General features: G+C 38.6%; 1 protein-coding gene and 3 long non-coding RNA genes across 5 annotated transcripts in view; 3 read left to right on the top strand and 1 right to left on the bottom strand.

Moving 5' to 3' along the window:
* The first annotated feature begins 1,780 nt into the window (after nucleotides 1-1,780).
* On the top strand, nucleotides 1,781-3,533 carry LOC147833195 (uncharacterized). Its single transcript, XR_015513831.1, has 3 exons — nucleotides 1,781-2,102; nucleotides 2,385-2,813; nucleotides 2,957-3,533. It is a non-coding gene; the product is annotated as an uncharacterized LOC147833195 (long non-coding RNA).
* Nucleotides 3,534-3,758: 225 nt separating this feature from the next.
* LOC147833194 (uncharacterized) lies at nucleotides 3,759-9,155 on the top strand. The gene is made up of 3 exons (XR_015513830.1): nucleotides 3,759-4,355; nucleotides 4,499-5,076; nucleotides 6,058-9,155. It is a non-coding gene; the product is annotated as an uncharacterized LOC147833194 (long non-coding RNA).
* Nucleotides 4,228-26,221, bottom strand: part of LOC141378383 (uncharacterized) — a 228,291-nt gene continuing 206,297 nt past the window's right edge. Inside the window, exon 4 of the long non-coding RNA XR_015513827.1 lies at nucleotides 4,228-6,552. This is a non-coding gene — a long non-coding RNA (uncharacterized LOC141378383). The remainder of the gene's footprint in view (nucleotides 6,553-26,221) is intronic.
* Nucleotides 23,466-26,221, top strand: part of alk (ALK receptor tyrosine kinase) — an 859,538-nt gene continuing 856,782 nt past the window's right edge. The window contains exons 1-2 of one of the 2 annotated variants that reach the window (XM_087289256.1): nucleotides 23,806-23,879; nucleotides 23,976-25,188. In XM_087289256.1, coding sequence (XP_087145382.1) covers nucleotides 24,468-25,188 — 721 coding nt within the window. In that variant the 5' untranslated portion in view covers nucleotides 23,806-23,879; nucleotides 23,976-24,467. 2 annotated transcript variants of the gene reach the window in all.

Below are 26,221 nucleotides of genomic sequence, written 5' to 3'. Positions count from 1 at the left end.
GATCAGGAGAGAAGGACCTTAGTCAGAGAGGTGATCAATAACCAGATAGTCACTCTGTCTGAGCTCCAGCGTTCTTCTGTGGAGAGAGGAGAACCTTACAGAAGGACAACCATCTGTGCAGCATTCCACCAATCAGGCCTGTATGGTAGAGTGGTCAGACGGAAGCCACTCCCCACCTGGAATTTTCCAAAAGCCATCTGAAGGACTCTCAGACTATAAGAAACAAAACTCTCTGCTCTGATGAGACTAAAGCTGAACTCTTTGGAGTGAATGCCAGGTGTTACGTTAGGAGAAAACCAGGCACCACTCATCACCAGGCTAATACCATCCCAACAGTGAAGCATGGTGGGGGCAGCATCATCCTGTGGGGATGTTTTTCAGCAGCAGGAACTGGAAGACTAGTCAGGATAGAAGGAAAGATGAATGCAGCAAAGTACAGAGACATCCTGAATGAAAACCTGCTTCAGAGTGCTCTTGACTTCAGAGAACAGTTCATCTTACAGCAGGACAATGACCCAAATCACACAGCCAAAATATCAATGGAGTGGCCCAGCCAGAGCCCAGACCTAAATCCTATTGAACATCTCTGGAGAGATCTGAAAATGGCTGTGCACCGTGGATTCCCATCCAACCTGATAGAGCTTGAGAGGTACTGCAAAGAGGAATGGGCAAAAATTTCCAAAGACAGATGTGCCGAGCTCGTGGCATCATATTCAAAAAGACTGTAATCGCTGCCAAAGGTGCATCAACAAAGTGCTGAGCGAAGGCTGTGAATACTGATGTACATGTGACTTTTCAAGTTTTTTATTTTTAATAAATTTGCTTCAATTTCAAAAAGTCTTTTTTCACATTTTCATTATTGGCTGTTGTGTGTAGAATTTTAAGGAAAATAAATTATTTTAATCCATTTTGCAATAAGGCTGTAACAATAAAAAAATGTGGACAAAGTGAAGCGCTATGAATACTTTACGGATGCACTGTATGTCCAACAATTGAAAAAAAAAATAAAAATCCAAACGGCCAATATTTGTTAATACTGCAATACTTTGACATACAATCCACATAAGAACATGTGCAGTGTGTCATATATCTAATTTGAATAAACAGCTTTATATCAGATTTCTATACGAGCAGTCAATTCAACCAATAAGGCTAATTCTGAATACTCATGGAAAACCAGCATGGCTCAAAAATTGAACAGACATTGTACCTTCATGTTCTGGGTTTAACCTATTGCTTGTGTTTCCGTTTATTTCTAATAAAATCACTGTAAATTAATTGCACTTTGATTTATTAAATTATCATTTTTATTGATTTCATTTCTGCAATGTGAAAACAGACTATCATAACTGACTAGATATGAACGTTTAGAAGCAAGCAACTTCTCATAATTATCACCTGTAGTACGTTGGTCTGGTCTCCGTACAGTTACTACAACATTCAACATACAGATCTTTGATCTTCAACAAAGAAAAATCTTTGGTGAAGTACAGTAGTGTTTTTAGTTATCTATTTGACTACTGTATGTACAGTAAGGGTGGTTTTGACAAAATATCAGCTGTAGTAAGTTGGTCTGGCCTCCCTACAGTTACTAAAACCTTCAAAATATGAAAAAAAAATGGTGGAATACAGTAGTGTTTTTATTTTTTTATTTGACTACTGTATGTACACTAAGTGTGGTTTTGACAAAATATCTCATGTCGTAAGTTGGTCTGATCTTCTTACAGCTACTACAACCTTCAAAATACAGATTTTTATTTTATTTTATTTTCCGGTGAAGTACAGTAGGGTTTTCAGTTATATTTTGTCTACTGTATGTACAGTAAGGGTGGTTTAGACAAAATATTTCATGTAGCAAGTTGGTTTCTTCTCCGTGAAGTTACTACAACCTTCAAAATACAGTTAAAAATCTTTGGTGAAGTACAGTATTGTTTTTTTTTTATCTATTTGAGTACTGTATGTACAGTAGGGTGTTTTGACAAAATAGCTGTAGCAAGTTGGACAGGTCTCCATTAAGTTACTACAACCTTCAAAATATGAATAAAAATCTTTGGTGAAGTACAGTATTGTTTTTAGTTATCAATTTGATTACTGTATGTACAGTATGGTTGGTTTTGACAAAATAATGCCTGTAGTAAGTTGGTCTTGTCTCAGTACAGTAACTGCAACCTTCAACATACAGATACAAATCTTTAGTAAAGTACAGTAGTGTTGTTGTCTATTTGACTACTGTATGTACAGTAAGGGTGGTTTTTGACAAAATATCAACTGTAGCAAGTTGGTCTGGTCTCTGTAGAGTTATTACAACCTTCAAAATATGAATAAAAATCTTTGGTGAAGTACAGCAGTGTTTTTATTTATCTATTTGACTACTGTATGTACAGTAAAGGTGGATTTGACGAAATATTCACTGTAGCAAGTTGGTCTAGTCTCCATGAAGTTACTACAACCTTCAAAATATAAATAAAAATGTTCAGTGAAGTACAGTAGTGTTTTTTATTATCTATTTGACTACTGTGTGTACAGTAAAGGTGGTTTGTACAAAATATTGCATGTAGTCAAATGGTCTCGTCTCCATAAAGTTACTACAACCTTCAAAATATGATTGAAAATCTTCGGTGAAGTACAGTAGGGTTTTTATTTTTCTACTTGACTACTGTATACACACTAATGTTTTTTTTTTTTGACAAAATGTCGACTGTAGCAAGTTGGTCTGATCTCCATACAGATTCTATAACCTTCAAAATACAGATACATTTTTTGGTGAGGTACAGTAGGGTTTTTAGTTATCTTTTTGACTATTTGTATGTACAGTAAGGGTGATCTTGACAAAATATAGCATGTAGTAAATTTGTCTGGTCTCTGTAAAGTTACTACAACTTTCAAAATACAGATACAAATCTTTGGTGAAGTACAGTAGTGTTTTTAGTTATCTATTTGACTGCTGTATATACAGTAAGGGTGGTTGTGACAAAATATAGCGTGTAGTAAGTTGGTGTGGTCTCTGTAAAGTTACTACAACCTTCAAAATATGAAATAAAATCTTTGGTGAAGTACAGTAGTGTTGTTAGTTATCTATTTGACTACTGTATGTACACTAAGGGTGGTTTTGACAAAATATAAGCTGTAGCAAGTAGCTCTGATCTCCGTACAGTGAGTACAACCTTCAAAATACTTTTTTTTTTTTTTTTTTTTTGGTGAAGTACAGCAGGGTTTTTATTTATCTTTTTGTCTACTGTATGTACAGTAAGGGTGGTTTAGACAAAATATTCCATGTAGCAAGTTGGTTTCATATCCGTAAAGTTAATATAACCTTCAAAATACAGTAGTACAGTAGTGTTTTTTTATCTATTTGTTTACTGTATAAACAGTAAGGGTGATTTTGACAAATATCGGATGTAGCAAGTTGGACGGGTCTCCATGAAGATATAAAATATAAATAAATATATTTGGTGAAGTACAGTAGTGTTTTTTATTATCTATTTTACTACTGTATATACAGTATGGGGGGTTTTGACTAAATATAGCATGTAGTAAGTTGGTCTGGCCTCTGTAAAAGAACTACAACCTTCAAAATATGAATAAAAATCTTTGGTGAAGTACAGTATTGTTTTTAGTTATCAATTTGATTACTGTATGTACAGTATGGTTGGTTTTGACAAAATAATGCCTGTAGTAAGTTGGTCTTGTCTCAGTACAGTAACTGCAACCTTCAACATACAGATACAAATCTTTAGTAAAGTACAGTAGTGTTGTTGTCTATTTGACTACTGTATGTACAGTAAGGGTGGTTTTTGACAAAATATCAACTGTAGCAAGTTGGTCTGGTCTCTGTAGAGTTATTACAACCTTCAAAATATGAATAAAAATCTTTGGTGAAGTACAGCAGTGTTTTTATTTATCTATTTGACTACTGTATGTACAGTAAAGGTGGATTTGACGAAATATTCACTGTAGCAAGTTGGTCTAGTCTCCATGAAGTTACTACAACCTTCAAAATATAAATAAAAATGTTCAGTGAAGTACAGTAGTGTTTTTTATTATCTATTTGACTACTGTGTGTACAGTAAAGGTGGTTTGTACAAAATATTGCATGTAGTCAAATGGTCTCGTCTCCATAAAGTTACTACAACCTTCAAAATATGATTGAAAATCTTCGGTGAAGTACAGTAGGGTTTTTATTTTTCTACTTGACTACTGTATACACACTAATGTTTTTTTTTTTTTGACAAAATGTCGACTGTAGCAAGTTGGTCTGATCTCCATACAGATTCTATAACCTTCAAAATACAGATACATTTTTTGGTGAGGTACAGTAGGGTTTTTAGTTATCTTTTTGACTATTTGTATGTACAGTAAGGGTGATCTTGACAAAATATAGCATGTAGTAAATTTGTCTGGTCTCTGTAAAGTTACTACAACTTTCAAAATACAGATACAAATCTTTGGTGAAGTACAGTAGTGTTTTTAGTTATCTATTTGACTGCTGTATATACAGTAAGGGTGGTTGTGACAAAATATAGCGTGTAGTAAGTTGGTGTGGTCTCTGTAAAGTTACTACAACCTTCAAAATATGAAATAAAATCTTTGGTGAAGTACAGTAGTGTTGTTAGTTATCTATTTGACTACTGTATGTACACTAAGGGTGGTTTTGACAAAATATAAGCTGTAGCAAGTAGCTCTGATCTCCGTACAGTGAGTACAACCTTCAAAATACTTTTTTTTTTTTTTTTTTTTTTGGTGAAGTACAGCAGGGTTTTTATTTATCTTTTTGTCTACTGTATGTACAGTAAGGGTGGTTTAGACAAAATATTCCATGTAGCAAGTTGGTTTCATATCCGTAAAGTTAATATAACCTTCAAAATACAGTAGTACAGTAGTGTTTTTTTATCTATTTGTTTACTGTATAAACAGTAAGGGTGATTTTGACAAATATCGGATGTAGCAAGTTGGACGGGTCTCCATGAAGATATAAAATATAAATAAATATATTTGGTGAAGTACAGTAGTGTTTTTTATTATCTATTTTACTACTGTATATACAGTATGGGGGGTTTTGACTAAATATAGCATGTAGTAAGTTGGTCTGGCCTCTGTAAAAGAACTACAACCTTCAAAATATGAATAAAAATCTTTGGTAAAACACAGAAGGGTTTTTGATGATTTATTTGACTACTTTATGTACAGTAAGGGTGGTTTTGACAAAATATTGTCTGTAGTAAGTTGGTCTGTACTCTCTACAGTTACTACATCCTTCAAAATATGAATACTAATGTTTGGTGAAGCACAGTCGTGTTTTTCTTTATCTATTTGACTACTGTATGCACAGTAAGTATAGTTTTGACAAAATATGGTCTGTGTAAAGCTACTACAACCTTCAAATTATGATTAAAATGTTTAGAGATATTTGGTAGAGTTTTATGTTGTCTATTTGACTATAGTACGTACAGTAAAGGTGGTTATGACAAAATATTGCCTGTAGTAAGTTGGTCTGGTCTCTGGGAAGTTACTACAACCTTCAAAATACAGGTAAAAATCTTCGGTGAAGTACAGCAGTATTTTTATTTATCTATTTGACTGCTTTATGTACAGTAATGGTGGTTTTGACAAAATATAAGCTGTAGCAAGTAGATTTGATGTCCGTACAGTTACTACAACCTTCAAAATACAGATACATTTTTTTTTTTTTTTTGGTGATACAGTAGGGTTTTTAGTTTTGGGTTTGACTACTGTATGTACATCAAGGGTGGTTTTGACAAAATATTGCATGTAGTAAGTTGGTCTGGTCTCTGTAAAGTTACTACAACCTTTAAAATATGAATACAAATGTTTAGAGATATACGGTAGAGTTTTTAGTTGTCTATTTGACTACTGTATGTACAGTAAGAGTGGTTTTGACAAAATATAAGCTGTAGCAAGTTTGTCTGGTCTCCGTACAGTCACTACAACCTTCAACATATAGATACACATCTTTGGTGAAGTACAGTAGTGTTGTTAGGTATCTATTTGACTACTGTATGTACAGTAAGGGTGGTTTCAACAAAATATAGCGTGTAGTAAGTTGGTCTGGCCTCTGTAAAGTTACTACAACCTTCAAAATATGAACAAAAATATTTGGTGAAACACAGCAGGGTTTTTAGTTATCTATTTGACTACTGTATACGGTAAGGGTGGTTTTGACAAAATATCACGTGTAGTAAGTTGCTTTTTTCTGTAATAACCAGCCCTGTAATAACACAATCATCGGTCAAACAGCTTTTGCCAAAAACCAAGACAATTTTAAATCCATTTAAGTTTAAGTTAGTCGTTCAAGAGTCTCCCATTCCCAATTTATAATAATGTGCCTAGCTTCACATGCTTTTAGGCAGACGCATATGACATCAAATCTTGTCATTATTAAACTGAATATGATAATATGCGATTCTCAGCTCTTTCATCAGAGTGATGGAGTGTGGTTATAGGGCTCTGTGACTTACACATCTGGAGGGAAGGCGATGTACCAAACCCAATTCATAGCTCTGGCGATGTTCCTCAGACGTGTCACCTCAAGCTCTATGAGAGGAGATAAAAATGATAATTGATTTCAATGAAAGTGCCTCATTCTCCATCTTTGCTGCTGAAGATTCAGCTTGTAAAAGCCACAGGGGTGAGAAACTCATCTGCTTCGGTACCAAACTGTGCAGTCCTTCCATTTGACTCACTGATAACCGAAGTGCATAAAATACTAGTGATCTGCACATTGCAAGAGAGGCAAAAGCCATTTTCTTGCTGAAAGCATTTGATATTGGCACGTCAAACAAGTGCAACACAATCCCTTAAAGGGTGCCTACTTTTAAAGGGGATCTACTTTTCAAGCTGTTTGGACAGACGTGTGTAGGTACAGTACAGTGTATAGACCGTCATATTTGGGTGATATAAACCCACCCAGTCCTTTTTTTTTTTTTTTAATTTAACAACATTAAAAACGGTGGACCAATTGGAGCGGTTTTTAAATCGACCGCAACTTGACATAGGAGTGCAATCCCTCTGCCCACCAATATTGATTGACAGACGCGCATTACCACATGCTCAGTTTGCTGTTTCACGTCGGCCATTTTCAGCGTGTGAGTCAAAGCAATGCCACCAAAGGAACACCCTTGCTCTATTTTTAGATGCAAGGCTCATTGGCCTCCACACAAGATCAACAATCACCACATGATCACTCTCATCGGAATTATTGTTAGTAACTTTAGGTAGGTTTGCAGACATCTGTACTTTTCATTGCGTCTACCTTAAACTTCAGGCGTTTGCATTTCTCACGATCACAGAAGCTCCCTGTGATCTTAACTAAGTGCAAGGCTTGGGCGGTAATACGATAATATGGTATACCGTGGGATCTAAAATAGCAACCGTGTCAGTTTCAATACCGTTATACCGTCATAAAAACAATGCACTTCAATAGGAGACAAGTATTAAATAATAGATATTATTGATTTAATGCCTACAAATGTGTATGCGTGATTGGCATCACAGGAGAGTGTGGAGGAGAGAGAGAGGTGAGGTAAGATGGCGAGTCGCGCACCAAGTGACCTGCAGTGTGTGTGAATGTGTAAATAGGAGAGCATGCTGTCTGTGTTTCGCTTGGTGCTCTCTCTCTCTATGTGTGTGTGTGAATGAGAGAGAGAGAGAGAGAGACAGCACCAAGCGACGCACCAGACACACAGCATGCTCTCTTTCACACACACACACACACACACACACACACAGCATCCATGTGGTTGCGCGCGTGCTCGCTCGCTCGGGAGCTTTATTGTTAGACTGTACGACCGCTCCTTTTCAAGTTACCGACCGCTTCCGCACTATATTCGGAAACGCACACAAACACTCACATGCAGAGAGAGAGAGAGAGAGAGAGAGAGCATGGTGGTGTCTCTCTCTCTCTCTCTCTCTCTGTGTGTGAGAGAGAGTGTCCCACGCAGATCTCTAATACGAACAAGAGAAACAGGTGACCGCAAACCTAAGGTCGCATATACGGTATTCAGTTTCTGAATGGTTTAGGCACAAGCCAACAGTTTGTCTGTCTGTCTGAGCCTTACATGATAATTTTTTTTTTATTATGGACGGTAATATCGGATACTGGAGTAAAATAGGGAGGAGGTTTGACGGTATCATAGCTTGAATACCGCCCAAGCCTACTAAATGCTGCTGGAAAGTGCAAGCGCGTTGCCTCACGTGCCCGTTCCTCCATTGGCCGTCCCAAAATAACGAACTTGCCTGCAGGTGACACACCAGAATCTCCGCTCGGTGACACACAGCATCGCGACATGCAGTGCCATGCATTTTAGAATTCTAAACATAGGTTTCTATCAGGGTACACACAATAGCGCTTCATTTCGGCGGCTGTCCGCGGCGCCCAGCCACGACTCGGGACAGTTCATATTTCTGCCGCACCACAGAGCGCCATCTAGTTTAATTTTAAATAACATCTTAATGTGCGTGTCTGGTGTGCCATGTTGTGGCTCTGAGCGGCGCATCCGGTGCCTTACTCAAAGTTAATTCAGTGTCCGTGGTTATTAGTCTCGGTGTATTAGCTCAGAACTTTAAACTAGCACACAGTTGGCTGTAAAACTATACAAAGACATAAATGATTTAGTACTCTCTGCTTGGTCTGTGTCCGAGTCGTACATGTACGGCTGAACGCTGGTCCACTCACTCATGCTGCTTCCCTCTGTCTGCCTGTCTGTTGCCAAACACAGAGCGGTGGAGCTCTTGGTTCCACTCCCTTGTTACATTGGCATTAAGTCGAAATGAATTATTATGTGAAGCAACACACCCCTAAAACAGCGAGCTGTGTACACGCCCCCAAAATAACACTTTTCAACACATTATAATAAACAAATCTAAATTGTGTTTTGAACTGAACCTAAACTGGCACACTCGGAAGAACCATAATATTAATATTAAATCTTTAAAAAGGTGTAAACTAGATGCATTTTAAATTTGGGATTACATAAGTCTATTTATTGAATATTACCATATAAATATATGGTGACACTTTATTTGAATGCGTCCTCGGTGCAGCCTGTAGCATGATGACATACTGGATCAGGTCCAGTCGGGATTGGTTGTTGATACGCTGTAAAAAATGCAGGGTTCCACACAATTCATTTATGTTGTCCCAACACAAATCCATTAAGTTAACACTTTTAACAAATTTATGTGGATTGAAAAAAAAATAGAAAAATAAAAAATTATCCCAATGAAATTTCAAGAATTGTGTTGTTTCAGCAAATTTTAATTAACCAGTTAAACTCTGCTGTTATTTTGGGACTTCCACCTGGATTTTGCATATCTACATTTAAAAGCTTCCCAAATCCACATTCAAAGGTGTAAATGCAAAAATTTCATTTCATTTCATTTTCTTGTCGGCTTTATTAATCCGGGGTCGCCACAGCGGAATGGACCGCCAACTTATCCAGCAAGTTTTTACGCAGCGGATGCCCTTCCGGCCGCAACCCATCTCTGGGAAAATGCAAAAACTTGGTATAATTTAAAGAAAAACCTTTGAATTTCGTAAAACACTATTGAAACTGTATAAAATATCTGTATATGTTGTCTGTGTTAAAAATAAACACCTAAAAAAGAGGCGCTTTTTTAATATAAACTTAAATTTGAAAGTGTACCTTTTATGTTTTGTGTGGTCTTGGTTGCTGTATTTAATTTTGGTGATTCCTGCAGATGTCTGTAATCCCAGGAAAAAATAAATAAAAATGTCTACCGTAATCTATGCAAAAGTTATTGTATTCCAACTGATGAGAGGTGCTGTACAAGCCATAGGGAGCGATCATTGTTTTCATATTTCACTATTCTTTTGTTTGATCAAACATAATTCACAGTGTTTGGACCACGTCAGACATATAAAAGGATTACTTATGCACATCACCTCGAAAACAGAGGAGAAATGGCCCTGAAGCGCACAGGATAAGGTAAGAGATGACAGCTATCTGTGCTATCTGGGGCTGCTTATTGATCATGAATGTATTGTTTACACTTCTGCACCATGGAAACACTGTGATTCATGCAATAACTGTTTGATATGTGAATATAATTCAGTAAAAAGAATGCTAGAACCGTATGAGCACTGGCAAGAGCTTCATTTGAGCTATAACTTGTACATGTGTCATATGAAAATTATGAAAATAAACCAATGTTTAATACCCAGCTCGGGTTTCCGAAATACTGTGTATTTAAGTGTAAATACCTTTTTAACAGTAGAATAAAAACTAAAGTGATGCATATGTGCATAAAATATAGATTCTACACTTTCAAACAAAACTACTTAAGGGGGTCTGGTGCAATGCTAGCCCTTTAAATCTTAAAGTGAAAGTCGATGATGTCACAGACACAGTACAGAGTTCGCAGAGTTTAAATGGTTTAAATAGTTTGAACAAGTATATATATAAAAAATTTTTTGAGTGTAGAAGCAATAATTATTTATATTAATTATTAAATTACCCATTACATTGTGTGTTGTTAACGTCTTCACCTACCCTAAACCCAACTGTCACAGTAGCATGGGCAATATCAATGTCCGCTAAATAATAGACCTGATCCAGTACGTCATGATGATACACACAGCAGTGAGGACATCTTGCTTTATGTTGATGGCCATAATATATAGGAGTAACCACGGGGAGTGAGATAAACAACAGAAGTACGATCCAAATGCAGGTTTAATCCGTGGTCAGGCAAGCAATGGTCAATACAGGTGCAAACAGGTATATGAATGGTAATCGAATAACAGGCAAGGAGGTCATAAGGCAGGCGGCAAACAAGGACAAAAGGATAAGCTAGGCTAAGGTCAAAACATGGAGAAACAAGACAAGGAAACCGCATTGTAGTGTGACTGTTGCAGTTAACAAGACTCGGCAATGGGAGTGAGTGTGCTGCTTAAATAGTGTGTGCAATCAGTCTCTGACAATCCTCAGGTGGTGCGAGTAATCAGTCTAGATGAGGAAGCATGTGTGAGTGTGACTGGAGTGCATGAATAAATATGTAGTCCAGAAAAGGCAGAGTTGTAGTCCATAAGTTATTGTGAGTAAGATCCAGCGATCTAAGGAGTTTGGATCGCTGAAGATTGTGACAATAGGGTTCTAACTCTAAGCCAAAGTCAAATTCTTGACTTTTTCAAGACTTTCACCATCAAAAAGCTGAATTTTCTTATATTGTACATTGCTCAGCATAAATGAGCATACACCCCTCACAGGTCTCTCCTTTAAAGGGGAAATGAAGCACTCAGTCAAGTTTACCTTATTTTGTACATTGGATTTCACTTTAATGAAACCATATTGAACAAACTCGATTAATGTAAGCATTTAGCAGAAAACGGCGTGTTTTACTATAGATTTTAGACCTAGGGCGCAGCCATCTTGGGAAGTCGCTATTTCTGACGTCAAGGGGTTGGTTGAGTTTCTCCCGCTGAACAGAAACAATGGAGGTAAAGGAGACTGTTGCGGGAAATAATAGTGTTATTATATTATTAATTACCTCCAGAACTGTCAAGAGCGTCCGCGTTCCATGTCTTATGCCTCCAAACGCCACCACACATTCATTGTGTGTCAGCATTGTCTTGTGAGGTAAAATTCACTTATTTAATAAAGAAAAGATTCACACATTTTCCAGAGATGGGTTGCGGCTGGAAGGGCGTCCGCTGCGTAAAACATGCTGGATAGGTTGGCAGTTTATTCCGCTGTGCGACCCTGGATTAATAAAGGGACTAAGCCGATTCACGTAGCTTCTCCTACTACATCAAATTCCGTTTTTACTGTTGATATTTGTCGCCAGTTAATCAGACAGAGCCAATTTTGTTCTCTTTGACTCATTGGATTGGATTCCAGTTCTGGGCAGAAAGTTAATTTGTATATTTGGATGGAAACATAGCTAGCGTCTCGTTTCTGCTCTGCCTTCATCCATTCATCAGCCTTCTTTCACTATTAGCAACACCCATCATCCAACAATCCAATTGGTTACCAAAGGACGAAATCTTGCACCACCCTCTATCTTTTCTTTCTCATTCCAGGACTATTTCAAGTGGATGTGAAAAAAATCCAAAAAAAAAAAAAGGACAATCTTTACTTCGGCTTCATGGAGACTTCCAAAACCCTTCCTCCTCATTATGTTGGTCACTACAGCAAATTTCGAAGAGGAGCTAAATCTGCCTAGGGATTCATTTTTGACCTCACTCAAAACTGCTTTGCATAGATTCCCATTGGAATAATTAAATTTCCCTCACAGAACATCAAGAGACAACTTTCAGTTGGTCAGCGCGGCATATTCACACCCTTCAAAATAACCAAATCAGCCTGAGGAACTTTGTCCGCTCTCATACAAAACTGCAGATTGTGACCAACCTGTTTGGATTCTGCCTTAAGCTTACGTAGAAATTGGACTGAAAGACAGCTTGCTAGCCTGGAACGGACCAAACAGCAAAAGTTTTCCACATTCCCGAAACCAAACGAGGAAAAAAAAACAAAAAAAAAAAAAAAACAGAAATCCACCACCCTCAAGCCAACGGCTTACTTGCCAGGTCAGAATTAATTTTAACACATTGCCTGTCTGACAGAAGTGATTATTGCTCAGTTCCCACAAAATCAGTCACAGACAGCTCGTACACCCACTGTGGTTTTTATAAAAGGCCTGTCTTGCCATTTTTTTTAGGTTCTCAACTGTAGTTTGCATTTTATTCATCAAACAAAGAGAAATATGGCATGCGTTGGGAATTGGGATGCATCGAGCCGTCCCACAGCCAATGTAAAATGCATGACATGAGTAGCGCTACACCAGACACCAGCTTTTCACACGTGGACCAACGAAGGAGCCGGGCGGTTCAAAGGGAAAACTTTTACTTTGTAGTAATCAAACATCCCGAGGAGCTGCGGCGGAGAACTGGCCAGAACGAGGAGAACCTAGATCACAATATAAGTGGAACTCAGGCACCTAGCCTGATTTATGGCTTCTCCAGATATGATGGAGCGCTCAGGGGGAGCCTTTTGTAAGTGCATATATCGCTGCAATTTATCACAACGCCTCCACCCTACAGTTTTTGGAAGAGCCATTGATAATACAAATCTTTTTACTATAAGGAGCACGCATAGGCTAAAAAAAAAAAACAGATACACCCGAAGGCACTTTGTATTCTGAGGCGACACGGCCTGCACAGTTCATTCAAATGGAGTGTTACTAATGTAATGTTACAGAAATGTAAGCAGTATAGTGCACTTCGAGAAAATAGCTCCACTTCAACATTTCACGTTCGCAAATAGACATCAGCATGAGAATTAATTAGAGGAATCGTTTAAGGAAAACTTGAAATGCACCATCATGTCGTACTTAATCCATATGACCTTCTTTCTTCTCTGGAACAAAGAAGGAGATTCGCTTTGCTCTTTTAGCTAAAGTGGATGTAACCAAGGGTAGTCAAAGGACAGGATAAAAAAAAAAAAAAAAAGTCGTTCAAATGATTTGTATGCATTGGATTAAATCTTGAAGCTGGATTTTTTTGGTGTGGTTATGATCCAGCATGTTTTAGATGGGAATTCATGATGCAACTTGAATGCACCTGATATTGTTTTATAGGGATGTGCATACAGATACTGCAGTATATTAATATAGATACTCACATTCTACTTAGTTGCTTTTGATGACCCTATAATACATTCATTCATTCATTTTCTTGTCGGCTTTGTCCCTTTATTAATCTGGGGTCGCAACAGCGGAATGAACCGCCAACTTATCCAGCAAGTTTTTTACGCAGCGGATGCCATTCCAGCTGCAACCAATCTCTAGGAAACATCCACACATACACACACACTCATACACGGACAATTTAGCCTACCCAATTCACCTCTACCGCATGTCTTTGGACTGTGGGGGAAACCGGAGTACCTGGAGGAAACCCACGCGAATGCAGGGAGAGCATGCAAACTCCACACAGAAACGGCAAATGAGCCGAGGATCAAACCAGCGTCCTTCTTGCTGTGAGGCGAACGTGCTACCCACTGCGTCACCCTACCCCTAAATTGCTGATGTTAATTTTTTTTCAGCATCACATTCCATTGTTTTTAGTATGTTTGTTATTTATGTTTCTCTAAAAAACGTCATTGGCATATCTACAGTGCTCAGCATATAAGCGTACACCCCTCACAAATCTATTTTTTTAATTCATATTTTTAATAGGAAGCTCTACAATATTATATTTGTGCATATACATTAGATTAATTAGTACTGAAGCCAAATCTGGAGCTTATCTAACAAAATAACTTATGATCCAAAAACTAGTACACCCAAATTTATGTTGTAGAAAAATATTAAATACAAATTAAAAAAAAAAAAAAAGAGGAAAAATCAAGAAAACAAAACAAAATTGCATTTAAATTAAATTGAAATCCTAAATGTTTGGTGACTAAAACATTATTTTAATAAATATATCTGTTTATTAAATCTGTTTTGTTTAAATGCACCAAAATACATTGCATATATTCACAGAGAGTGGGCGAAGCAGTGGAGTGCTGTCGCCTCACAGCAAGAAGTTCGCTGGGTCAAGCCTCGGCTGGGTCAGTTGGCGTTTCTGTGTGGAGTTTGCATGTTCTCCCTGCGTTCGCGTGGGTTTCCTCCGGGTGCTCCGGTTTCCCCCACAGTCCAAAGACATGCGGTACAGGTGAATTGGGTAGGCTAAATTGTACGAAGTGTATGAGTGTGTGTGTGGATGTTTCCCACAGATGGGTTGCGGCTGGAAGCGCATCGGCTGCGTAAAAACTTGCTGGATAAGTTGGCGGTTCATTCCGCTGTGGCGACACCAGATTAATAAAGGGACTAAGCCGACAAGAAAATGAATGAATGAATATTCACAGAGAAATGGATAAAAAAATGGCTGTGAAAAGAAATCATGTGCCTTGCATAGAGATCCAGGGTGTATTTTTTATTTTTTTTTGTTATGATTTAAGTTGAGAGAGATGGTAAATGTCTAATTCAGCTTAAAGCTTAAAGTAAGTAATTAATTAAAGATAAAAAAAAAAAGTTACTTCATGCTTTATTTAGAATAAAACTTGATGAAAATGCTAAGAGGTAAACATTAAGTGTAGTGTTCTGAGGGAATACAGGACAAATCTGCTAGTAGGAATTCAAAAGTGTTTTCTGTTTTTAACAAAATGTGAAATCTTTATGAACAATCAATCTAAAGCTTAAATGTTACTGTACAGTCTAAAATGTGTTTGAAATGCCTGGAGACAAATTTTGAGAGCTCTGAGATGAATGATTCTTTTTTTTTTTTTTTTTTTTTAATTTAAAAACTTTTTGTTATTATTATCTTGTAAATCAATGTAAAGCAAATAAAATGCCTTTCTGTTCTCCGCATATATCCTTTTTGGGGTTTTCTGAACATTAATGTACTAAATATCATAAAGTAAGTAGAATAATATAATTTGATCACTCAACACGATTTAATCCTTGATTTTTTATTATTATTTAGATTTTTATTTAATTATTAATATAGGTATTTTTTTCTATTTCAAAGCTTTTGAGTGAAAGATTTGTCCATCACAACAGTGAGAAAGTTTAGCCATTTGCGACGTCTTTTGCCCAATAATGAGAACATTGTGGGAAATTCACTGGCACTGTTCTTTTCATTACCGCATGAAATGAAACTTGGCCGTCTATTTCAAAGGCTTGTACATTCATACAGGGTACAGTGTGGAGGCTCAGATTTACCGTGAATGATGTGCCGAATATTAATGAATCCGATTCATCCTCCTCTACACCACTATCTGTTATCACTGGCCTCCACATATGAATAAAACAACCTGCCTTTATTTTCCGTAGATGGAGGTCCAGGGAGGCTCATAAAAAAAAAAAAAAAAAAAAAAAAAAAAACAGAGTTTCCTTGCACAGATGCTTACTTTGGATTCAACATCTCTTCTGCTTTCTCTACAACAGATACTAAAACATGGACGTGTATGAGAGATAGAGGCCTCGGGCAGGGTCATAAAGCATTCTGTATGCTTACGGAAAAGCTCGTGTAACTCAAGTTGGTAATGTGCTTCAAATGAATGAAAAACTGCCCATATATTCACACGCGCACACACAGATGTTAAATCATGAAGCAAGTGTCAGCCTTTAGGAGAAACATCCCAGGCATGAGTATATTATGAGTAATGGGAGCCAATGAACCAGTGACGTTGATGCAATGATATACAGTATACACTGAAAAAAATGTAATATATATAGCCATATATATATAGCCTACTGTGTTTTGACACTGTGTCGTATCACACGATGCAGCGACACATAATAACATGTATAGGCTACGTTAAAACAAGTTTTTGTCCTAATCATCTGCGATGGTGAAGCTTCTAATTTTGCAACGCCGCTAAAAAACAACAACATCAACTACATCAGGGGTGTCAAAACTCGGTCCTGGAGGGCTGATGTCCTGCAGACTTTAGCTCCAACATGCCTTAACACACCAGCAAGGATGTCTCTAGAAAGCCTAATCCGCTTGTTAAGTGGTGACATGTTTGTGACGTATGTAATACTGTTTCCGGGTCCAAGCCGCCATTCACTTGAGTGGAGAAATCATTCGTTTATGATTACTTTTTATTCCTATCACACATTAAAGTTAATTTTACATAAAGTCATAGTGTACACAATAATCTCTGGGCTTGCTGCATAACAAATACCAAAATTTTAACAATTTATAAAACAATGAATCTCTTTCTGGCCATCGGTTATTAGGCATGGACATATATATTGCGATCGTGACTTTCGAAGGTATTAAATCGCTTTGTAAACGTTTATTATTGCCATTTCATGAATCTCCCCATTCAGTTTAATAGAGCGCTTGGACCCGGAAGCCGCTTCCCGTGACGTCACAGTCAACAAGCGGATAAGAGCTTGATTATCTAGCCCAGGTGTGTCTAATTGGGGTTGGAACTAAACTTTGCAGGACACCGGCCCTCCAGGACTGAGTTTGGACATGCCTGATCTACCAGCCTGATCTCACGAGAAAACGTAAGTATTTTACGTTTTGCCAGTTTAGTGGCTAATTCGTACGAATTCGTACGAGTTCAGTCGTACGAAATGGTACGATTTTAAAAAGGAGGCGTGGCACCTGACCCCACCTCTAACCCCAACCGTCATTGGGGGATAAGCAAATCGTACTAAATTGTACGAAATAGATCGTACGAATTCATACGAATTAGCCACTGAATGAAAAAGTTACGAATTGCCGTGAGATTGTGTTGGATCTACATAGACAATCACATCTCAAGTACTGATTGTGTGCTTTATTCAGTTTTAAATGCTATCAGTGTGAGTTTGAAAACCATTTTATTTCTCATTTATAGCAGTGCTATTGAAAACAGCAGCAAATTGTTTACCTCAGGCCTTGAATGGAAAGGAAAAGGTTTGAACATCAATGTGAGTGACGTGAGTGCAATCTACTCAGCCTATGTACATTTGTTGGTGTAATTTTCTGCAGGTGACGCAATGGCACAGTGCGTAGCACGTTCGCCTCACAGCAAGAAGGTCGCTGGTTTGAGCCTCGACTGGGTCGGTTGGCATTTCTGGGTGGAGTTTGCATGTTCTCCCCGTGTTCGGGTACTCCGGTTTCCCCCACAAGTTCACAAGACATGCGGTATAGGTGAATTGGGTATGTTGAAATTGGCCGTGGTGTATGTGTGTGAATGAGTGTGTAAGGATGTTTTCCAGTGATGGGTTGCGGCTGGAAGGGCATCCGCTGCGTGAAAACATATGCTGGATAAGTTGGCGGTTCAATCCGCTGTAGCAACCCCAGATTAATAGAGGGACTAAATAGTTAATGAGTATTTTTTTTTCTCAAAGTGTAATTTAAACATTGCTCAAATTGAAACATTTTAATTTAAACAAAAAATAATTATTTTGGTCAAGAAGCAAATCACATTCACACAAAATGCTGTTAACTACTTTTACTGGTACAGTTTATATTTTCTTATTTGTGGTATTTGTGATACAATGTAACTTTTTACCCGTGCATCAAAGTATAAATTTGCTTTGGACCAACCTAAAAAAATATTTGTTACAGCTAAGTCTACTAATTATCCTCAATTTATCCTCAAATTTAAGTTTTGACTTGCTTGAAACAGCAACTTTGGTTCAACTTCAATATTTATTTAAAAAATTAAAGGAGAGGACAGTTATTATAACTGAATCTAGCAATGCTTTCTTCAAAAATGACAATTCACCCTCTGATGCTGCGATGGATGTCTGTTTACTGGAGTCATTGAACGAGCGAGCGGCCGCCCCAAAGGACGTACTGTACGCTCGCCCAAAAACTGGACAGATTTTTTTACATTTTATTTAAGATGTGAGAAATGATAAAGTGATCAAAAAAATAAGTTAATCGAGGAATCCCAGTAATACCAAGTAAATAAATCAATTTATTGCAAAGATATAGAAAATCAGAAGTCAGTTGGATCACTTTAGACCTGAATAGTGCAACAAGTGGTTAAGGCAAATTTAATAAATCAGGTTAAATTCAGACACCATTTAATAATAATAATAATAATAATAATAATAATAATAATAATAATAATAATAATAATATATATATATATATATATATATATATATATATATATATATATATATATTTAGTAATGTTCACCTAATTCGATTTAACACACAGCTGTTTGTTTTTTGCAATCTGCATGGAAATGTTACATTACAATTGCTGTTTTATCTCATTGTTTCGAGATGACTTGAGCAAGATATTCCATCCCCGAGCTATTTGTATGTTGTTACGTAATACGCAATTGACAGGCAAATGCTCTTGCATGCTGCTCTCTTTGACGTGCCATAAATGAATTATTTTCAAGAAACAGTTCAATGATTGTCTTGATGTAAGCCAGCACAATGATTTAAGGAACAGTTCATTATTTACACTCTGATCTTCATGTCATTCTAAACCCGCATGACTTTTGTTCTTCTGTGGAACATAAAAGGATTTTTTAAAGCTTTCAAAAGCATCAAAGGGGATCTGGACCCACCATAAAAGTGGTTAAAATTAGTCTATACGACTCACGCACTCTTTTGAACTCATACAAATCGACTTTGTGTGGCAAACGGACTAAAATATTAAAGTTATTGCGCATTGGCAAACCTAATTTCAGTGAGTTGAACATTAGGGTATATGTTTGTTAGCACATTTTTTCTGCTGTAAATTTATTGCAAATTGTACACTGCTCAAAAAATAAAGGGAACTGGTAAACAAAACAATCTAACTCAAAGACAATCACACTTATGTGAAATCAAACTGCCTACTTAGGAAGCAACACTGATTGACAATCAATTTTACATGCTACATGCTACATGCAGTTAACAAGACACTCGCAACAAAGGTGGTGCAGGTGGTGACCACAGACCACGTATCAGTTCCTATGCTTTCGGGCTGATAATAATAATATAATAACTCCTTACATTTATTTAGCACTTATTTGGGCACTCAAATTGCTTTACACATAGAGGGAATCTCCTCATCCAACACCAGTGTGCAGCATCCACCTGGATGACGCGACGGCAGCCATTTTGCGCCAGACCGCACACCACACACCAGCTGATTGGTGGAGAGGAGACAGAGTGATGAAGCCAATTATGATATGGGGATGATTAGGAGGCCATGATGGACAGAGGCCAGTGGGCAGATTTGGCCAGTATGCCAGGGTGAAACCCCTGCTCTTTTTCAAAGGAATGACCATGATGACCTCGGTTTAACGTGTCATCCGAAAGACGGCGCTCACTGAGCAGTATAGAGTCCCCGTCACTATACTGGGGCAATAGGACCCGCACAGACTGCAGAGGTTGGGTGCCCCTTGCAGGCCTCACTAACACCACTTCCGGCAGCAACCTAGCTTTCCCATGTGGTCTCCCATCCAGGTACTGACCGGGCGCAGCCCTGCTTAGCTTCAGTGGGCGACCATGTGAGAGTAACAGAGAGCTACGTGCCGATGTTGTGGTCACTTTGCTGGCAGTGCTTTCACTCTAGTGGTAGTATGAAACAAAGTCTACAACACACACGAGTGGCTCAGGTTGTGCAGCTCATCCAGGACGGCACATCAATGTCTGTCAGTGTTGTGTCCAGAGCATAGAGGGACTACCAGAAAAGTACATAGGCTAGTACATCAGGAGATGTGAAGGAGGCCGTAGGAGGGCAACAGCTTAGCAGCAGGATCACTACCACCACATTTGGACCACTACCAGAGCCCTGAAACATGACCTCCCGCAGGCCACAAATGTGCATGTGTCTGCTCAAATGGTCAGACTTCCCGTGGGTGGTATGAGGCCCTGATGTCCACAGTTGTGGGTAGTGCTCAGTGCTTAATTTGTGAATTGCGAGGTCCCGGAACAGATTGGGGTAACAGATCTGGCATGTTACCCGAGAATGTAGAGGTGCCGTGCATGGAAGGGCTGTCGCAGATGCAAGTGAAGAACGGGAGGGGGGTAGGGAAGAGAGGTATGGTGGGGCGTTGGATGGCAGAGGGATGTTGCCAACCCAAGCTCATTCTGGAAACGTAGCCCCGCGGACGTTTCTGGAGACCGCGATTTACGTGGCCGGAGGTACGTAAAGGCCGCGTTTAGTTTTTTTCGAACGAACGCTGCGGGGTGGTGTGGCGCCACTCCGCCCCTCCTCTTCGCGCTCGCCGGCCGACGGCTCGCCTCCGAGTGGAGGGCTTTCCCAATGCAATCAGTTTGTCCGCTTAGCTCACAGCGTTGCGTCGGCGGAGCGGAGGCCCCGGAGGAGGAGCCGGCCGCGGTGGACGACGACCGGGATCGAGTCCGGGGAACAGCAGGTTCCGGAAATCAGGTAAGACGAAAAACGGAATCCGAAAAATAAGGGCGAGAACGCGGTGGGATCCGAAAACGTGGTCGAAATCTAAGACGAGGGCTTTTGCTTTTTTTTTTTTTTCTGGACGGCTTTTGCGAACCGTCGCTCGGGTTTAGGAAAGGAGGAGGAGGAGGAAGAGGAGGGCGGCCGAGTCGGCCGATCCAGCGGCTTTTCGTGCGAGACGGCGCGCGCTCCCGAGACGCGAAAAAACGGGCACAGCGGCCTCTCGCGGATCCGCGAAAACAAAAAACGCTCAAATACGTACCTCCCGGGACGTAAATCGCGGTCCGCAGAAACGTCCGCGGGGCTACGTTTCCACAATGAGCCCGGGTTGGATGTCGCGGATGAAAGTAAAGAGGGTTGGGGAGTCGCAGAAGAAAGTGAAAGTGCAACAGAGGGCGGTTGAGGAGGGGGATCAGTAAAATGAGGTGCCAGATCCGATTTCAGAGGTGCCGGATCTGGATCTGGCATGTTCGGCACAAAATAAGCCCTGGTTGTGCTTAAAGCCCAACATCATGCAGGACGTTGGGCATTTGCCAGAGAACACCAAGATTGGCAGATCGCCACTGGCGCCCTGTGCTCTTCACAGATGACAGGTTCACATATATATATATATACACATATATGAAATGCTGTTTATATGTATTGTGTGTAATGTGTATCAAAGTATTCAAAGCTTGAACTATTTTTGTTCAAACTTTCAGAATCAACAATTAGTCATTCTGTATAATGACAATATTTCAGATGTGCAATTATTTATAGAAAGGAATAATCAATATACTAATTGAAAATACTTGATTTAATAATAATAATAATAATAATAATAATAATAATAATAATAACTGATTCATTGGAAATATCAGATCAAAATAATAAATCATTCACAAATAACAACTGACTTTCAAAACTCCCTTCAGGGTTGATTATACTCGGTTACTTTCCTCCAAAACTGCATTAAAACCAAGACTGTACAATTTTTTTTCTGAATCATGCCATATATATTGCATACTTTTTGATTCATTGGCTTACATAACGCTTCTCCTAGTAAGTCTCAACAGTAGACGTCAAATCTGATCTCAGCGATGCAGTGCTTCAGAGTAACCTTGTCTCAATTAAACAACCTTACCATTAAACGGATTGTGTCATTCATACCACAACAATTAGAATACAGCGAGCAATTAGTCACTCTATTTCCGGGAATGATAACACCCGAACGGCAGGTCGTTAAAATCCCTGTGCTATGTGAGCATTAATGAGCTTGTCACGATGGCACTGATCAGACCAATAAATGCGCCATACTCCCATCTAGCGGAGAAAAAAGAAAACCAGTAGGCACTTCACAAGGATTTAATCTTTCTTGAGTAGTCGACAGACCTAATTGCAAAGTATGATACCTAAATGATCAGTTGTTCCTGTGCACAGTAAGAAACTGAATTGCAATGATGTGAAAGACTAAAGACAAAAGTTGGTTGTATTCAAAATAATTGGATGGTTAAAAAAAATTTCACATCAAAATTAAAATGCACTCACTATTTCTACTCTTAGGTTCCAAACATTTATTGCGTTTTTTTCTTCTGTTGAACAAAAAAGACAATTTGTCACCTTAGAATTATAAGGTTCTATCTGACATTTTTTGGCAAAATTGAGTTATTGACATATTCTTATTAAATGACAACCTATTTACATTATGGGATGTTTTTTATAAGTTGTTTACATTTTAAGACTTATAATATATATATATATATATATATATATATATATATATATATATATATATATATATATATATGTATATATATATATATATATATATATATATATATATATATATATATATATATATATATATACACTGTTTGCTATGGAATGTAAAAACTTTGAAGCTCAAAATCTCCAAACATTCAAACACGCAGATAGAACCTTATAATTCCAAGGTGACAAAAGTTTTGAAAATGTTGGAAAGCATTCTTAGCAGGAAAAAGAAATATTGTGGACACCCATTTCCAGGATTTTACTAAATATCTTATGTTGTGTTCATCAGAAGAAATTCAAACAGCTGTGAAACAAGTAGAGATTGTGATATTTAAGTTATTTTCCTTTCTTTTTGGGCGAACTACATCTTTAAATTAGCTTCATCACAACATTTTTAAATATCCAATATCTTGGAGGCTATTTGTACAATGTTTTTTTTATTATATATATATATATATATATATATATATATATATATATATATATATATATATATATATATATATATATATATGTTTTATTTTTTTATGAACAAGAACTCATATGAATTAATTCCATCATTCCTTTCTTAAAAAAGGCTGACGAAATCTCACGTCTAAGACTCGTAAAAGTGATTTGTTTTACTCTTCTGTTAGACTTCAATTTATGGACAGTTCTGGCTTTTTTACAGGGCTGTGGTTTAAATGTTCCTCCAGTCATGAAAGTTAATATATTTTTATTCTAGCAGTGTAATTAAGCTTAATTTATTATTCAGTTTTAACCCTTTGAAATAATAAAAAGTGCGTCTGCGTTTTGACGCATTTATGCGCGCTCGATGCAATCTCTCCATGACGTGAATGCAATAATTAGAGAGGCTGTAAATGATTCTCTGAGTAGTTAAATTATTGGGAGGTGATGCTCGTCATACACAGATATTCATTAAAAACTAATTACGGCGCAATGCCGCCATACGGAGGTGTCATTTCGGTCATTCCAATGAGTTGAGAGCTCCGTGAGGACCGTCGATTCCAATCTCGGTAGTTTTGAGGGGCTCTAAACGTGTCCCTTATATTCACGTATAACGACCTGATGCTGGTGACGTCACAAGAGACGCAGAAGTGAGTTTCACAACCCCAAAAAAAAAAAAAAAGCGCCGTGGTGGCACGCGCACAGTGGCTCGCGCACACGCGGCAGTAGCAGCCTCAAATGAGCAGCTCGCGCTGAAAAGGCTCCCTCGTTTTGACTGGCTGCGCAGGTAAGACCCGCTGGATTTAGACAGGCCACGTCCAGAAAATCCAAAAGTATTCTTAGGCACCGTGTAATAAAAGAAACTTCTCTTTATGATCGGCAGAAATACGACGAGCAATGGATTATATTTGATTTGAGCGCACGCATGTTTGTCGTGTAAATATGTTGGCTTGCCGAAAAGTGGACATGCAAAACGCGTAAGGATCTGTAATTAAACGACCACTGAAGATATTTAATAAGAGGATACCGGAGCTCTGCTGACAGAACGACTCTGAGGTATTGCATGCAGATACAAGGAGCCTTTGAGCAGCCCTGGAGAACTTGTTAGGCATACCAAGAAGCTCCACAAGAGGCGAATCCTTTTTGAGCGATTTAATGAGCCTAGCGAGGAAATATTTTGTGGATGACTCTTCTTTAATATGCGGGGATTTATGTGCAACCTCGTGAGCTTTGATGAAAGCAAACACGTCTTAATGCATAAGGAGAAGACATGTAGAGACGAATAGCTCCCCATTTGTTTCCTGATTCAGCACCCCTTTTGGAGACAGCGAGAGACGCGGAACCAACCGAAAACAGGATAATTTCAGCCTAAATCATGATCGCGCGGATACTCTACTTTTTCCTTTGGTCTGCGGCATTTCTACCCGAGCTGCAGTGCGCTTCTCAGAGAACCGCGGACGCGCTCACTACTTTTCCCACGTCCGCGTTCATCAACGGCACCGACAGAAAGGACTCCAACCAGACCTCCACATCTCGGATCAAACGGAAGACGCTCTCGGTGGATTTCGCCGTCCCGTCGCTGCTACGCTACTACTTGGCTCTGTTTATCAAACGACCGCTCAACGGAGACTGTCTGTCGTTTAATGGATGTTACACGGTGCGCGCGAACTTGCTCATGCGCTGCGTGCCGCTGCAAAAAACCATCGCCGGTTTGCTCGATGCAAAGTTGGCCGCGATGAACGTCAACAGATCCAGCACTGGACAGCTCCCGTATCGACAGAAGCGGCCCGTGCCGAAAGTTTTGAATTTGGGGTTGACCAGCGCCAGTCGAAAGTCTAATCAAGTTGTGGTGGAGGTTGGAGAAGAGATGGTTAAAACGGGATGCGGAGGGCTGCATGTGTACGAGGACGCGCCGGTGGTGTTCCTGGAAATGGACCTAACGCGGATTTTGGAGTGGTGGCTGGGGGCGGAGGGAGGACGGCTCAGGGTCCGACTTATGCCCGAGCGGAAAGTGCAGGTCCCGGGGAAAGAGGACAAATACTCTGCTGCCATCAGAGCTTCGGACGCTCGACTGTTCATACAGATCGCGTCAAGTGGTAAGAATTCAACTTTGCGACTTTTGCGCTGTTTGGTTAAGCAAGTTTAACTTGATTGTGGCCCAGGTCACATCAAGAGATGGTAATGTTTACTATTTCACAGCACTGGAACTATTACTGGTCACTTATTTTAAAATAACTACTACTGTGCAGGTAATCATGAAGATTTACCTCCATGTATTAGTTTACATGTTCCTCGTGATTTAATAATCTTGTCTTTATAGTACAAACACAAATAATACTTTGTATACAATTTGTATATGCAGTTGAAGTCAGAAATATTAGCCCCCTGTTTATTTTTTTTTCCCAATTTCTGTTTAATGGAGAGTTGTTTTTATTGGTTGTATATCGATGGTTTGTTTTGTAGACTATCAGAAAAATATATAGCTTAAAGCTGCTAATAATTTTGTCCTTAAAATGGTGTTTAAAAAATTAAAAACTGCTTTTATTCTAGCCGAAATAAACCTAAAAAGACTTTCTTCAGAAGAAAAAATATTATCAGACATACTGTGAATTTCCTTGGTTTGTCAAACATCATTTGGGAAGTATTTAAAAAAATTATAAAATAAAGGGGGGCTTATAATTCTGACTTCAACTGTAAACAACAGTAAGAAAATTTATACAAAACTGAGTGAAAAAAAAAGAAATAATGAGGAAAAGTTCCTGTGTGTTGGTCATATTGGGATTTGTCACCTCCCCCTTTGTATTCCAGCAGTAATATCAGTCTTGGTAATTCATTGGCTGTTCAAAAGGGTGGCACTGCAACACCAATAAAGGCTACACGGCATCACAGCATGCACAACAAGGGACACTTTTTTTGCAAAATCACACAAGCTGACAGATGCAAATCCCCATTTGATGGCTTTGCCCACTGTAGAATTCAAAACTGCTGACATGGACTGAAAATTGTAGGATTTTCTCATTCAGATTTTACATCAAGATCCTCGGTGTTTACCTATAGCTGCATTGACCACTGGGAAGGCTGTTAAGCAGCTTGTCATAGACATTTGTAATATTCATCTGATGATTAGTT

Source organism: Danio rerio, chromosome 17 (genome assembly GCF_052040795.2).
Source record: "Danio rerio strain M-AB ecotype USA chromosome 17, GRCz13ab, whole genome shotgun sequence".
Classification (NCBI taxonomy): Eukaryota; Metazoa; Chordata; class Actinopteri; order Cypriniformes; family Danionidae; genus Danio; species Danio rerio.
The sequence above is the reverse complement of the archived record's forward strand: the minus strand, read 5'-3'. Positions and strand labels throughout refer to the sequence as shown.